The 16,613-nt window shown below is 41.6% G+C and overlaps 2 protein-coding genes across 2 annotated transcripts; both read right to left on the minus strand.

Moving 5' to 3' along the window:
* Nucleotides 1-704: 704 nt before the first annotated feature.
* LOC141590397 (uncharacterized) lies at nucleotides 705-1,946 on the minus strand. Its single transcript, XM_074410993.1, has 2 exons — nucleotides 1,409-1,946; nucleotides 705-1,282 (listed from the first exon to the last, which is right to left on the minus strand). Exons 1-2 carry the CDS (start codon nucleotides 1,944-1,946, stop codon nucleotides 705-707), a joined length of 1,116 nt encoding a protein of 371 aa, XP_074267094.1.
* An 11,849-nt stretch (nucleotides 1,947-13,795) lies between these two features.
* LOC141590398 (uncharacterized) lies at nucleotides 13,796-16,528 on the minus strand. Its single transcript, XM_074410994.1, has 2 exons — nucleotides 16,435-16,528; nucleotides 13,796-14,478 (listed from the first exon to the last, which is right to left on the minus strand). The coding sequence occupies exons 1-2, from the start codon at nucleotides 16,526-16,528 to the stop codon at nucleotides 13,796-13,798; spliced, it is 777 nt and encodes a 258-aa protein (XP_074267095.1).
* Nucleotides 16,529-16,613: the final 85 nt, after the last annotated feature.

Consider the following 16,613-nt stretch of genomic DNA (forward strand, 5'->3'; position numbering starts at 1 on the left):
CCAATAATCTTCAATTACCTAATAATAATAAACTTGAACAATAATTAAGGAAAGATTAATATGTAATTTGTGGAAAGATTAAAGGATCCTATATTCTAATCTACTCTAATCTAATCTAAGAGAATTTCCTCCTAAGAGAGCCCCCCTCCTTTGATTATCATCAAATGGGGTATATATAGTAGTGCATCATTAGGTTAAATAAGGCTAAATTAGTAATTAACAATTCTAAGTTCTAAGTAGGGAAATGCAAGTATTTCGTAGAGATGAGCATATTTGCTGAAAACGTCACGGTCCGCTCGTACAAAGGGGGAAGACGCTCGGATCGTGGGCAGGGGAGACGAGCGGCTTGGCAGTCGGGACGCTCGGATTGCTTGAGGTGGCGACGAGCGTCTTGAAACTAGGACGCTCGGATTGTTCCTCAGGGTGCTTTGCTTCTTCCTTTCGCATACTTCTTATACTTGCATTGTTGACCTTAGTTCTTGCCTCTCCTTCCATACTCGTTCAACCAATATCGTCAATAATCTTCCAAATATGTACGGGAGACGGGAATTTCCGCCTAATTGTCTTCTTTCCTACAAAACAAACATAATGCAATAGGAAAACGAAATAGGAAGGAATTGACGGGTAAAACGGTCATGAAATGTTATAATAGTACGCAAAATAGGCTCAATTAGGAGACTAAATGTGCGCAAATAATATTCACATCAGGTGGACTGAGAGGAGCTAAGTAGGTGGTTATAGTAGTCAATGAAACCAGCAGCTACATTGTCCACCCCAATTTGCTCATTACCATCTTTGTCAAAAATTCTCCCAATAATTTGCTGCTGTTTCCTATCCTGAATACGAGCAAAGAAGTACTTGGAAGATGAGTCACTATAGGATATGTGATCAATCTTAGCTTTTTTATTGATGATGGAGCTTTCAAGTTGCTTAAGACTAGTATAATTAGCAAGAAGAGTCCTTTCCTGATCATAAAGTTCAGAATTTGAAAGATTAGCTTGTATTTGCTCTTGAGAGTGATGAAGAGCCTCCTTGCTGTCCTTAATTTGCTGAGCCATATGAGTGAAGTTCTCTTTATGTAGCTTTTTAAGTTTTCCCTTAACATTTTTAAGCTTCTTAAAAAGCTTAAACATAGTGGAGCCTGCAACAGGCTCTTGCCAAGCCTCAGAGACCAAATTATGATAATCAGGATGTTCCACCCAACTATTGAGAAAGCTAAATCTGTACCCAACATGTTTATCTTCAAACACAGTGACCAACACAGGAGAGTGATCAGATATACCTGCAGGCAGAAAACAGGCAGAGGTACCAGGGAAAGTGTTCAGCCAAGAGGAGTTTGCAAGAGCCCTATCAAGCTTAGACTAGACAATGGAAGAGACATCCTGCTTATTTGTCCAGGTTATCTCACACCCAGTGCTGTAAATATCATCAACCCCACAACGAAGGATGCAAGAATTAAAATCCAAGATGTCTCCAAGATTAGGAGGAGTACTACTAACCCTTTCACTGACATCCTTAACCACATTAAAATCACCCAATATAAGCCAATGCTGCACTTGAGTACTGATCTGCTGGAGATTAACCCAGAGATCATCACGAGTCCTAGCCTTGTTGCTAGCATAAACCATAGTCAGATGAAAGACATGCCTAGTGGCATGATGAGTAGCCTCACAATGAATGAATTGGGAATGAATCTTGAGGATAGTGACAGTTACATGTGCTGGCCTCCAAATGAGCCAAATTTGACCATTGTAGTGAGCAGCATAGTTGCACACCACATTATAATTCCTATAATGTTGCTTGATAAGAGTTTTTGCAGCTTTTTCTTTAATTCTAGCTTCCAGAATTCCAAAAATGTCAACCTGAGTATTTCTAATAAAATCCAACACTTCTTGTTGTTTGAGGGGATCATTTCCCCCTCTAATGTTCCAAGAAGAGATCTTCATGGAAGTTTATCAGGAGGGTCCTTTTCCCCTATTGTATGCTCCATTCTGGTAAGTTCAGATTTAACAATCAGAATATCCAGAGTTTCCTGAGTCACTGGTGTGAGAACCATAAGTGGAACATCCACTAGGACAGATGATGTGGCTCTCTTCAAGGCTATTTGAGTCTCAGTCATCTCATCTCCATGTCTACATTCTAGATGCATTTCAGTAGCTTGAGCAATAGTAGTTTTCAACTGAGGAGAGATCTGAGCCTCCTGCAGAGAGGTAACTACTGACCCAATACTAGCTGAGGTACCACCTAGCAGAGAGGAGGCAGTCATCAAGGCTTCGGAGTTAATAGTATCTGGCAAAATTTCCTCAACTTCAGATTCTACAAGGGGAGAGATCCCAGTGTCAATGGTCTGAACTGGATGAGTCTCAACCAACTCATCATCATGCCTGCATTCTTGATGCATTTCAGTAGTTTGGGCAACAGGAGCTGTCAACTGAAAGGAGGTCTGATTCTCCGGTGGAGAAGTAGCTGCTGGCCCAATACTAGCTGAGGTACCACCTAGCAGGGGGGAGGCAGTCGGTACAGAGTTAGAAGTGTCTGGTAAAATGTCCTCAACTTCAGAATCCACTAGAGGAGAGAAATTATTATGAGTGGGTAAAGGGGAAGCATATGAGGTAGATGGCAAGGCTCTCTTCAAGGCTATTTGAGCCTTGCTCACCTCCCCCTTCCTGCTGCATTTTTTATGCATTCCAGTGGAAATGGTCTGAACTGGATGACCAAGAGGGTCATGTTGGTCAGTCCTAGCTACTGGGGTACCACCTAGAAGACAGGGTGTAGTAGCCACAGAAGAATCCTTCTGGATTGGCCTATAAACCTTTGTTGGAGCTCTTTTTGGGATAGTCTTTGGTTTTCCATTTTTTACAAGTTCGAGCTTGATGCCCCATTTTAGCACATTCTGCACAGTAATAGGGTAGCCATTCATAGTCAACTCTTTGCTTGGAGGGACCAAAAGGGGTGTTAATGGTTATCAGCTCAGGAAGAGAAGAGGAGATATCAGCTTCAACCATAACCCTAACAAAAGACAACTTTTCTTTGCAAGTGGTGGGCATATCAGCAAACATTGGCCTCCCAATTTTACCGGCCATTTTGCTAAGGACAACAGAGGACCGAAGATAGGGGTCTAAATCAGGAAATAAGACCCATATAGGGATAAGTGAGACCCTATCCATAGCAGTAGAGAAAGATGGAGACCATTGCTTTAAGATGAAAGAGTAGGATCCCATTTTCCAAGGGCCACCCTTCAGAACATTAGTCATGTCAGTCTCAGTTTGAAACCTAAAACTAAACCACCCCTTTTTGAAGTATTGGACAATTGGTTTAGCAATATGTCCCCAATTCTTATCAACATAGGTAGTAACCTGAGCCAAAGTTGGCTTTGACCCAAGAACATTTCCCATTAGGGTGAATTTACATAGCTTCAATTCCTCTTGGAAATCTTCCAAATCAATGGCAATTTCAGAAAATCCCTTGCTTTGCTCATGAAAGAATAAGCTCATGCGTATGGGGTTCTTTGGTTTTGCAACATCAGCCCAGTTCTTACTAGGTTTGTCCTGAAAAGTTGCAGGGTATATGATTGGAACATAAGATGCAGGTAAACCAAAAGAACAAATGGTGCTAGAGGGAATGATCACATCAGCAGAAACATCAGTAATCCTAGCTGCCTTAGGGTTAGAGGGTTCAACACCAGGCTTAGCAACAGTACTAGGATTAAGCACGTTACTCAAAGAATGAGGTTCAGCAGTTGTTAATTCAGTAACAATCCCTAAATTGTTTCCATCAATGGCGATTGTCGTAGCATTAGATGGAGCAATAGGACGTTTAGGAGAACTAATGCGAATTGTGGGAGTATTACGCACAAGATTATTATTATTATTATCTTTATTATTATTATTATTATTATTATTATTATTATTATTATTATTATTATTATTATTATTATTATTATTATTATTATTATTATTATTATTATTATTATTACTATTATTATTATTATTATGATTATTATTATGATGATTATTATGATTATTATGATTATTATTATTATTATTATTATTATTATTATTATTATTATTATTATTATTATTATTATTATTATTATTATTATTATTATTATTATTATTATTATTATTATTATTATTATTATTATTATTATTATTATTATTATAGAAGGATGCGCAGCTTTCATTAAAAGGAAAATAAAAGTTTACATGAAATTGGTGGGGAGCCGAGAGACAATCTGGGCTCCCACACCCTTAGCAACAGCAAAGCTAAGTCTAGTAAAAATGTAAGCGACCACCCGAGCCCCCGCATCTTGAGATACCGAGAATTTCTGGATCCGCTTGAGCAAGGCAACAGCATCCGAACCCAGCTCCCCAAGTGAAGAGAAAGAGAAAGGAAGGAAACCATAACCCGCTGCCGCGCACAAATCCCCGTACTTAGCACACTTACGCTGAGCAGCATCGGCGACAACCCGGCCAGGCACAAAATCCGTCATCCAAGTCTGAGTCAAAGGAGAAGACCCTGTCAAGTCAACGCACACATCACGCCCTCTATCCCAAGAATAAAGTAACAAATCCGCAGGACGAAGAGAGCCACCATGCCCATCAACCAAACCGATATCAACCTCCTTTCCCGCAGTAATACCAGATCTATAACAGATGTCGAAAAGAGTGTCTCGGACGAGGTTATGCCGATGTTTAACGCCCACAAAGATTTCAAAGACAAGAAACAACGTGGTCCCCAAAAACATCCTCAAAAAAAAACCCGAGAGCAAGCAGGACAGGGCCTAGATACCGTGAATAACGGAACACCCAGACGATACCCAAGCACACTACGGTAAGTCCTCCCATTCATAGTCTGACCCAACCCCGAGATAGAAACCGCACGTAACCAATCAGAGGACTGAGAACCTTGCTGAGACTGCCATAAAGCAAGCTGGCGTGGTGTCAAAGAGAAAACAGACTCTGAGGTAGCAGCAACTGTCGCGAAATAAATGTCTGCCAATTTCTTCATAAGTTTGGGGGCAGCAATTTCACTAGGGTTACCTAAGATACCTGAGCCTGTAGTCGCTGTAAACACCCGCGCGACATCATCAAAAGCAGGGCCAGCAGCTACAATACCAGAAGGGCCAAGGAGCTTAGCCTGCAAACCAGCAGACTGCAAACGGGACGCAATAAAAGCATAAAATAAAACATCTCCCGCCGCATAGCCACCAAGATGAAAAGGGAATATAGCAAGGCGCCACTGCCAATCCCCAAAACCCGGCCCAGACGCGGTGACAATACGTTCCAAGCTAGAACGATGAGCGACATCAAAAGGAAGATGGATTGACCCAAAAACACTAGGGGAGCAAGTACGGAGTGAGAAATAGAGCTTAGAAATACCAGTACAAGCTCGAAGTAGAAGCAACTCACATTGCGGGTCCTCAATCCTCGCAACCAAGTCCATTAGCTCAATGGTCTTAGTTATTCTCTTCGCCACAATCTCACTGCCAAAACTAGAACAAGTACTGACAGGTCCACCCAAAACTGTAACACCACGCAATGGCCGAGAAATACAAGGGGGGAAAACCCCAGGAAGCCGACTCCGAGGATCCTCCACAGGCCAAAAGACCTCCGTCTTGGAGACACTAAGATGCAGTCCAAAACGAGGGCCATCCACCATAACCAAATCCAAGACCTTCCCCACCTCCAAAGTATCACCCACGATGGTGGCATCATCTAAGTATCACGCCTGTATAGTAAGGTCAAAAGTGTCCCGGATCTTGCATACTAAGGGATGCAAAACCAAAGCAAAAAGCAACGGGCCCAACGGATCACCCTGCTGAACACCCTGACAAGACCACAAGCAGTGCTCCCCATAAAAAAGACGGGCAGGGCTGGAATAACAAAACTCCACCCAACGAGAAAGAACCGGGCGATGACGGCGGACCTCCTAAAGCATGGTCGCACGATGAACAAGGTTGAACGCATTCTGGAAATCAACCAACAACATAGAAAGCCCCACCTAAGCACCCCGAGCCTCAATGAGCCGGTTCAAGGCATGCAAGATAGCCTCTCCTCCACCGGACACACCCACCCCAAACTGAAGCCCATCAAAATAAGAAGATAAAGAAGGACCAACCATAACAGTACCAACCTTAGAGACAAGCCGTCTCCAGACCGTGCCAACAGCAATAGGACGAACCCCACCACCCGGTTTAACGAGTGGCGTGAGAGGGGCGCTGGCAATATACTCACCCAGAGGAAGAGGACACCGGCCCTCAAGAAAAAGATTAACCACCCTTGTAATAGAAGTGATCAAATCATCAAAGATAGCCACAACAGCGCCACTCAAACAGTCCATAAGATGCTGGGCACGAAAACCATCCCGCCCACAAGAAGTACCGCGTGGGAAGCTCTGAATCATATCTAAAACTACAGTCGAAGAGGCAACTAGAGGATGATGATCCCCAAACAAAGGAGGCAAAGAAGGAGGCAGGGCGACAGGATGCTTCTCACGCAAGGCCACAAGAGTGGCATCGGAGTAGGGGGCGACCCCAGAGGAATAAAGCACCCGGACAGCAGCAGTATAGTGGCCATCACAAATCTTCCGCTCACTCAAATCCAGATCCTCGTCCACAGTAAATGAAGAAGGACCCTCATCGAAGCACTCCTGTAACAACTGCAACCCCCCCCCCCCTTCCCCCCCAGGTACCCCCCAAGCAAGGATAGCCCTGGCAATACTCTCCTCCTGATGCTGACGCCGAATAGTAGTCCGACACTCATGATTACTCTGAGGAGCGAAAGTCTTAAGCAAACAAAGTGGCAGAACAAGCAAACGAACCCAGCGGGAGAGATCACTAGGGAAATCAGCCACATCATCCATGGCCCCTTTCAAAGCCCGAGCAAACCCAAGACGGCACTTAGGAGGAATAGATCTCACGGTACGAAGGCTTAACGACAATAAACGATCAAGGGAAGATATAGACCACTGAATCAGCTCAACACTATCACCAGAAGAAACCGAAGTAGAAGGAGCCAAAGGTCTCGAAATACCATAAATATGAAAGGTGTAGAGGCCATCTACACAATCCGGATGCATCACAATATCACCCCGACTATGCCGACATCTAGCTAGAATAGTACGGGTTTTAAAACACACCCCACACAACCAGAGCCCCATCCGTCTCAAAGAACTCTCGGCATTGGAATAAACAGTCAAACTATCAGTAAGAGTCTGACGCGTAAGGTCCAACGCACCATCATGACAATGTCGGTCCTATAAATGTTTCTGCCATGCAGCCTTAGTAAGGTCCTTACCAAAACCATCCCGACACCCACGACGGCCCGAAAAAGGACAATGGTACCGCACAAGCTCAGGCATTAAGGACAACAAAAAACCTAACACCCTACCTGCAAAAGAAAATAAAATACCGATATAGCCACCAAGCAACCACCCGAACGCAAACCACCACACAGGCAACCGTACAAGCAGCTAGAGGCTCTAAGAAGACAAGGCAGCCGGTAAAAAGGCTAAACAATGGCCTAGAAGACAGCCCCACTGACCACCAACAGACCACCCACTCCGGTGGTGGTCGACGAACAATGCAGCACACGAACCCCACGACCACAATAATCTGCAACACCCACCACAACCACAACCTACACGAATACGGGCAGGAGCAAACGGCAATGGCCAGACAGCGGTGGCAGGAGACACTAGACCACGGTTGCCAAAAAACCAGCAGCAAAAGGACGATGAAGTAAAGAAAAAGTTAACAAAAGAAAACCCTACTGCGAAAACAAAGAGAAACTCACCGTAGACACAAGAGCAGCGCCGTCAGCCACCACAACAATGACCGGCGACTGGAGGTCTGATAGCCATTGGGTGGTGGCGCTGAAGAAAACCAACCGCAGGTAGGCGGCTAGAATCCCAGAACCGACAGCCGCACTCGTAAACACCAAACTCCCTCAAACACGACAACCGTAGAAAACCACCAACACAAACCACCCCTGACCAGCGACGTGAGGTCTAAAGGTCGTTGTGAAGTGTTGGTTGGCAGTCGTCAACAACAGGGGCGACGGAAATGCTAGCGAAGTCTGATGAAAAACTGCCCTAACTCCACGATTCCAACACCGCACAAACACTTAACAACACATCACCGGCAACCCCACTACCGACGGCGTGACTAGCGTGAGGGTGGAGAGGTTGATGGCAGTAGGCGCCTAACGGTGGTGGCAGAAGTGACGGCTAGGGCAGCAGCATCGATCAGAAAAACGCACGTTTTCAAAAATCGCTTATTATCTTTATTATTATTATTATCATTATTATTATCTTTATTATTATTATTATTATTATTATTATTATCTTTATTATCATTTTTTTTTGCAAGAAGATATACCTCATTTTATTAGAAAGAGGATAAAAACTTACAAAGGCTAACCACTAATAGGCTAAGAGCCTTAAGCGAGATGAGCAACCAGACAACTAGGAAGAGAATTACAACCTAACAAACGATGTTTAACAGTAAACTGAATCTGACTGAGAAGAGCTGTAGAAGAGCTCTCATGCCCAGTGAAAATTCTTTGGTTTCTCTCCTGCCATAAGTAGTAGATAACAGCAGCAAGACAAGCTTTTCTCCACATATTCTTCCAATGTCTCTGACCATTGGTTTGAGCCATCCATCGAAGCTCAGTCCAGAGACTAACAGAACGACTGCTAAGATGCATCCACTGAAGCAAAGCATTCCAGACATCCTAAGAGAATGTACAGCTGAAAAAGAGATGTTCATGACTTTCAGCAGCAGCTTGACAAAGGACACATCTGTTAATCGGAATCAGCCCCCTACTTATAAGAAGATCAACCGTGGGCAAATGTTTAAAAGCAGCTAAGATGGCACAGGTTCTGTGCTTAGGAACAATGGCATTCCCCTGTAGAGCTTTAAACCAGTAGACAGTCTCCCCCTTTTCTCTAAACCAATGGTAAGCCGTGCTAACCTGAAATTTACCATGCCTGACCCAGCTGTTCAGTATCTGAGTAGCAACCACAATAGAGCCAGTTCTAGCAACAATCTCTTCTTTAACAGCCAGAATACTACAAAGACTCTCATAATAACGATCTTTGACACTAAGAGTCCAAATATACCCAGTGGAAAGAATATAGGCTCTATTCCATTGTGCCCAGATTCCAGAAGTGTCATTCTCCAGAAGCCAGAGCCATTTAGCAAGTAGTGCTTTATTCCAGGATAGAATTTCCTTGACACCAAGACCACCCTCCTGAGCTGGTCTACAAACAGCCGCCCAAGAGTGGAAGACTTGCTTCCTGCAGCCCTTATCAACATGCCAGAAAAAGTCTTTACAGATCTTAATAATACGTTTCAAAATGGCCTTGGGAAGTAGAGCACTAGCACACCAAAAATTAGTAATGCAAATATTACAGAATTAATGATCCGAACCCTCCCATCATAGGAAAGAAAACTATTAGACCAGTGGAGGAAGGAATTCTGAATTTTAGTGAGAAGGGTACCATAAACCTCAGCAGAATTTCTACAAGAGTTGAGGGGGATACCTAAGTATTGAAAGGGAAGCTTACTTCAGTAAACCCAATATGCTGAAGAATAAGGGCTTTGACTGCAGGAGAAACCCCACCAAAGTAAATCTCAGTTTTACTAATATTAGCTCTTAATCCTGACCATTTAGCAAAAAGGTTCAACAGATGAACAGCTCCTTGAACATAAGGTATATCACCTCTTACGAAAAGCATAAGATCATTTGCAAAAATCAGGTAAGTAAGTTTAAGTTTAGAGCATTTAGGATGCAGGGAGACCTGAGTTTAGAGAGTTAATTTCCTGAGATAACGTGATAAAATCTCCATACTTAGGACAAAAATATAGGGAAGAGTGGGTCCCCTTGCCTGACACCACTCTTCCCTTTGAAGAAGCCATGAACTGCTCCATTGACTTTGATGGAAAACCAGGAGCTTGAGATACAACCCATGATCCAGTTAATGAAGATAGGAGGGAACTTCAAAGCTTCAAGCATACTCCTAACAAAATCCCATTGAAGAGAATCAAAGGCTTTCTGAATATCAACCTTGATCAAACTCCTAGGGGTAATATATTTCCTTGTATAGTTTCTTACTAAAGATTGAGAGAGCATAATGTTTTCAAATATACTTCTACCCTGAATAAAAGTAGCCTGCTCAGGGCCAATGAGACAAGGGAGAGTATCTTTGAGTCTGTTGGCAATGACCTTACTCACAGTTTTGTATATGGTAGTACAACATGAGATAAGTCTAAAATCAAGGACAGACTGACTAACTTTCTTTTTAGGGATAAGGGTAATGAGAGTGGAGTTAGCTTGCTTACACATCTTGCCAGTCCTGAAAAATTCCTAAGCAGCAGTGCAAAAATCATTCCCAATGATCCTAAAAGTCCTTAAAGAAAGCAGAAGAGAACCCATCAGGCCCAGGACTTCTACCAGACCCAATACTAAATAAGGCATCCTTAATCTCAGAAGTAGTAACAGGCTTGGTCAGGGCAGCATAATCAGTATTAGGAACACAAGGACCTTGTTGGATAAACTCAACATCTAAGGGATTGACAGCAGTACTGGCACCCAGAAGATTAGTGTAGTAATCCACAAAGCCATCAGCAACATCAGCCAAGCCAATCCTTTCCTTACCATCTTTGTCAAGAATCCTACCAATAATCTGCTGCTGCTTCCTTTCATGAATTTTGGCAAAGAAGAATTTAGAAGAGCAATCCCCATGCTTAATGTTTTCTATCTTAACTTTTTGCTTGAGCATACGCATTTCAGCAGCTTTAAAGCTACTATACTCAGCCAAAAGCCTCCTTTCCAGATCAATCAGAGTCTGAGATAAAGGAGAAGCTTGGAGCTCCTGCTGACAGTCTATGAGAGAAGATCTTGCAAGAGAGACTCTATCAGGGAGGGAACTGAAGTGGTCCTTATGAAGCTTGAGCAGACCATGCTTAACATTCTTGAGCTTGCTAAATACTCTAAACATTACAGAGCCATTTACATAAGTCTGTCAGGCCTGAGATATAATGCCCTTGTACAAAGAATGACCAATCCAGCAGTTCAGAAAACTAAACCTGGATCTAACATGGGGATCATCAAAAACACTGACCATAACAGGAGAGTGGTCTGAGACACCAGCAGGAAGAAAGGTAACATGAGTGGTAGGAAAATTAGAGAGCCAGGAAGAATTAGCAACAGCCCTATCTAACATAGACCAAACCCTACTAGTACTATCATCCTGCTTGTTAGTCCAGGTAAATTCACAACCTGAACCATTAATATCATCCAGCTGGCCGTTCAGGATGCATTCATTGAAGTCCAACATATCAGCTAAATCAGGGGGAGATGAGCTAACCCTTTCAGAGACATCCCTTACCACATTGAAATAACCCAGAACTAGCCAGTCAGTAACAGTGTTCTTTATAGAAGAAAGAGCAGACCAAAGATCCAGTCTGATTTGGGGATCATTATTCCCATAGACTAGAGTCAAATGGAATTGGTGAGAGGTGGCATGGTGAACTATACTACAATGAATTAATTGATCATGCACAATAAAGGTAGTAACAGCAATAGTGACAGGATTCCAAATAAGCCAAATCATGCCATTATAGTGACTAGAGTAGTTACAAACCACATGGTAGTTACTGAACCTATTCTTGATAATTTTGTTAGCTTTATTCTCATTTATTCTAGTCTCAAGAACCCCAAGAATATCAAGTTTATTAGCCCACAGGAAGTCACTAAGTTCCTGCTTCTTGAGAGGGTCATTACACCCTCTAATGTTCTAAGAGCAGATCCTCATGACATGTTTTATCAGGGGGAGCTTTATCCACTGGTGCAGGAGTAATAAGATCACTAGATTGAAGAAGGTCAAACTTATTAGGAGTAACCCAGGTTTGAGTATCAGAAGTAGGGGATGTAGGAGCCTCTGAATAGTCTCTCCTCTTGGCAATTTGAGACTCACTACTAATCACTCTAGCATCATCAGAAGGAGGGGTACTGTGGCCTAGCTCAAGGCATTCTGAGTGCATTTCAGCAGCCAAGGGAGAAGCTACCACCAACTGAATAGTGAGAGGAGCCTCCAACTCCTCAGCACTACCAGAGGCAGTAGGTTCATCAAGGCCAGCTGAGGTACCACCTAGCTCAAGGCATTCTGAGCCATGTCCCTCCTCTTGCTGAGATACACTAGGTGCAGAAGTAGGCATATGCTTAGAAATAGGCTTGTAGACTTTCTTGGGGACAGCTGGGGCCTTAGGCTGGTGCCATTTGCAACTACCAAGCTGATGACCCAACTTCCCACAGCCAGAACAATGGAAGGGTAACCATTCATAAATGACCCTCTGAGAAGATTGCCCCTGATAAGGAGTATTCAGAACAATATGGTCAAGCAGAGTGGTTGAAACATCAGCTTCAACCATAATCCTAGCAAAGGAAAGTTTAGCCTTACAGGTGGTATCGAGATCAGCAAACAAAGGCTTCCCAATCTTACTAGCCATCTTACTAAGAACATTTTCAGACCATAGAAAAGGTTCCAAGTCAGGGAACATAACCCAAATACGAACAGTGGATACTCTATCCATTTCCATGGAAAAATTAGGGTACCATTGCTTAAGGATGAGGGAACTATTACCTAATTTCCAAGGACCTTCCTTTAATACGTTATTCATGTCCTCCAAACTAGTGAATCTGAAGCTAAACCACCCTTTCTTATAGTATTGGACAACAGGAGAAGCTATATGATGCCAACATTTCTGAGCAAACTCCTGAACTTGTTTCAATGTAGGCTTGGAACCTAAGAAGTTACTCAGCAAAGTAAACTGCCAGAACTCAAGTTCACTCTTGAAATCATCAAGCTCAACATCAATTTCCATGGAAAGCTTACTATGTTCATAAAAAAACAATGACATACCCAGTTGATTCCCTCCTTTTACAACATCATTCCATTGACTATTATCAGTCCCACTAATACCCTTAGTTACAGCAGATTTAACACCAGGATTGTCAAGGATAGCATCAGAGTTCTCAGAATTACCAGAAGTCACAGATTCAACAATGGGATTAGGCTCAGTAACCGAACGTTCAGACGCAATAACGCTACTAGTCTCATGGATCACAGTAGCAGTGACAGTAGGCACAACAGTCTCAGGATTAATGGAAGAATTATCAATAACAATGGCGGTATCAACAGAATTACAACTAGCAGAAGCAATTGGAACCACAACAACAGATTTACGAGCAGAAGATTGAACAACAGTAATTATGTAATCACTAAGGAGAATGGGGGAACGAGGATTGTTACCCTGGGCAGATGAATTATCAGAGGACAGAGAAGAATTCTCCAAGTTTTCGGTAGCAGAATGATCAGAAGAAGACGGGTGTTCCAATGGTGGTCTCCCCTTAGGAGGGCGACCCCTACCCCGAGCCATGGCAACTTATTATTATTATCATTATCATTATTATTATTATTATTATCATCATTATCTTTATTATCATTATTATTAGCATTATTATTATTATTATTATTATTATTATTATTATTATTATTATTATTATTATTATTATTATTATTATTTTCATTATTATTATTATTATTATTATCATTATCTTTATTATTATTATTATTATTATTATTTATTTTTTTTATTTTTTTTATTTTTTTTCCAGAAAATGCAAGGGATCTTTCATTAATAAATAGAAAAATGAGTACAGACCCACAAAACCAACAGCCTACAAAGACGACTTCCAAACAGCCACCTTAAAAGTAATAACCACAAAGCCTACTTAGCTAGATAATACATTCGAGTAGAGACAACATAACAAATTTTTTGACTTAAGGCCTGGGGATCAGTCCTCTTATCCTGGAAAATACGGTCATTGCGTTCCCTCCATATCAGGTAGATTGTGCAAGCTAACAGACAACGCCTCATAGCCTTCCCTATAGCAGCACCACGATTATACAGAGCAAACCATCGCAAAACCTGAGGCAAAGTATTAGGGGGATCAAAATGACCCATCCTTCTATAAGCAGCAACCCATACCCAAGAGGAGAAGGAACAAGCAAAGAACAAGTGAGCTGTAGTCTCCTCCTCTTTCTCACAGAGCACACACCTATTTGCAAAGCAGAAACCCCGATGTTGGAGGTTATCAATCGCATAGAGCTTATTCTGACAGGCCAAAATCACAATGACAGCATGCTTTGGCAACACTGCTCGGTCATGAATAGCCCTATACCAGCCAACATCATCCCCTTTAGGTCTGATCCTCTGATAAAGCAGACTCACCTGGAATTTTCCATGTCTAGTACACTCAGCCAGCACCTCCTCAGCAGTTTTGTTCACCCCAGCGAGTTGGACAAGCATATCTTTAATAGTGATGACAGACTTCCAAAACCAAGAATGAGATATGGTACTAGTTGCCTGCCATATAGTCTCCCCTTTGAGCACATAATGCTTGAACCAAGCTGACCAAAGACAGTCAAGTTTGTAAATAAGCTTCCAGACCCATCTTGTCATTTGGCACTTGTTCCAACTCATAATTTCCTTGATATCCATTCCCCCTTCCCTTCTAGGAAGACAAAAATCAATCCACTTCTTAAAAACCAATCTTCTTTTGCCCTCTTCAATGCCCCAGAAAAAATCTTTGCAGATCCTCTAAAGCTTCTTGACTATACCCTTAGGCAAAAGAATGCTAGCTCCCAAAAATTTTGGATTCCAAAAACCACAGAATTAATAAGAGTGACTTTCCCAGCATAGCTTAAAGTGTGATTAGCCCAATGCATTATTATTATTATTATTATTATTATTATTATTATTATTATTATTATTATTATTATTATTATTATTATTATTATTATTATTATTATTATTATTATTATTATTATTATTATTATTATTATTATTATTATCTTTTTTATTATTTTATTATTATTATTATTATTATTATTATTTTTTTTTTTATTGTTGTTTATGATTATTATTAAAGATAGAATTACTAGTATTATTATTACCATATTACACGCCTATTACTCGACCCAACTCGTCTTCCCGACTTATCCATTATTTTATAATTATTTTCCGTCTCATGACATATTCATTAATCGTAAATATTATTTATAAAATATAATATATAAAATGCCCAATTATTATTTATGACACACATTTTCACCTTGATTAGCTACTAACCATGCCATTAAATTATCGAGTATTACAAGGGTAGTTTGAGAAAGAATCTTAATTGATTGGATCTATGTATAAATTTATAGCAAGAGTACTAAGTACCATAATCCATACACTTATAAAAGTTTGAAGTTGTATCACTGTAGCTATGAATAGTTGCCTCAAAATCTCAGCCTTTCATTCCTAACACATCTTATCCCTCAATTCTTCCCTACCTTTCTTCTACACCACTAACCTTCCTTTCTTCTACTAACACCACTAGAGGTGGCAATCAGGTCAGTCGGGTCGGGTTTGGGTCGGGTCACGTCGGGTCGGGTCATATCGGGTCAGCATACCCTTTCGGGTCGAGTCGGGTCGGGTTCGGGTCATTATCGGGTCGGGTCATTTTGGGTCAAATGATGTATCGGGTCGGGTCGGGTCATTATCGGGTCCGGTAACTTAATCGCATTATTATAATTTTTTACCATTAAATTTAGTTTTTAACCTATTATTTAGTTTAATTAATCCATTACTAAGTCAAACCACTCAAACATATCAATTTAAACACAAAATCACTTTCATTTTGATCAAAATTAAGCTTAATAATTGTCGGGTCATCAATTTAATCGGGTCAGTATCGGGTCGGGTCAATATCGGGTCGGGTCTGGGTCGGGTTCGGGTCACTGATAATCGGGTCGTGTCGGGTTACGGGTCGTCATCGGGTCGGGTCGGGTCGGTTTCGGGTCACAATATTTTCGGGTTCGGGTCGGGTCGGGTTTGCTCGGGTTCGGGTCGGGTCAGACTTGCCAGCTCTATACACCACTCACTCATCGTCTCACTCACTTTCTTTGAATAATTCACTCACCTTTCTTCTACACTACTCATTACACTGCTCACTCATTTTCTCTCCATAACTCACTCACCTTTCTTCTACACTACTCACTCATTTTCTCTTGATAACTCACTCACCTTTCTTTTACACTACTAACTCATCCTCTCACTGATCATCATCTAACTCATTATGTTTTACACCACTCACTCATCAGCTAACTCCTTGTCTTTCCCACCGTCTGGATCATCCGAGTTATATACTTTTAGTTGACCCTTAACTTAGAAATTATGATATTGATTATGATTGAACTGTATCTACGGTTTGATTTAAGTGGACCTATGATGGTGCTACAGAACTACATGGGAGACATGGATAAAACCACACAAGGAGCCTTCTCAATTTTACAAATACCAAAGCAGTCACGTATTACCACTTTCCCCATCAGATGCATCTTCAAGTCTAGCAATAGCGTCAATTAGTGCCTGTTTGTGCTCCTGCACAATACCAAGTTCAATCAGATGCATTCTCTGTATGATTTTGAAAAATATACGTGATGTGCAGGTTGTGTTTCATGTCTTTCTTCTAACATAATCTATTTAATTTGAAGAC

This window comes from Silene latifolia, chromosome 7 (assembly GCF_048544455.1).
Source record: "Silene latifolia isolate original U9 population chromosome 7, ASM4854445v1, whole genome shotgun sequence".
NCBI lineage: Eukaryota > Viridiplantae > Streptophyta > Magnoliopsida > Caryophyllales > Caryophyllaceae > Silene > Silene latifolia.

What these genes read in the sequence shown, in the direction of transcription:
- LOC141590397 (XM_074410993.1), bottom strand. Translation starts at nt 1,946, where the DNA reads ATGAAGATCTCTTCTTGGAACATTAGAGGGGGAAATGATCCCCTCAAA. An exon ending in TGATATTTACAGCACTGGGT is followed by an intron (nt 1,283 to 1,408) that starts GTGAGATAACCT and finishes TTCTGCCTGCAG; the next exon opens with GTATATCTGATCACTCTCCT.
- LOC141590398 (XM_074410994.1), bottom strand. Translation starts at nt 16,528, where the DNA reads ATGCATCTGATTGAACTTGGTATTGTGCAGGAGCACAAACAGGCACTA. An exon ending in TGCATCTGATGGGGAAAGTG is followed by an intron (nt 14,479 to 16,434) that starts GTAATACGTGAC and finishes GTCTTTGGTCAG; the next exon opens with CTTGGTTCAAGCATTATGTG.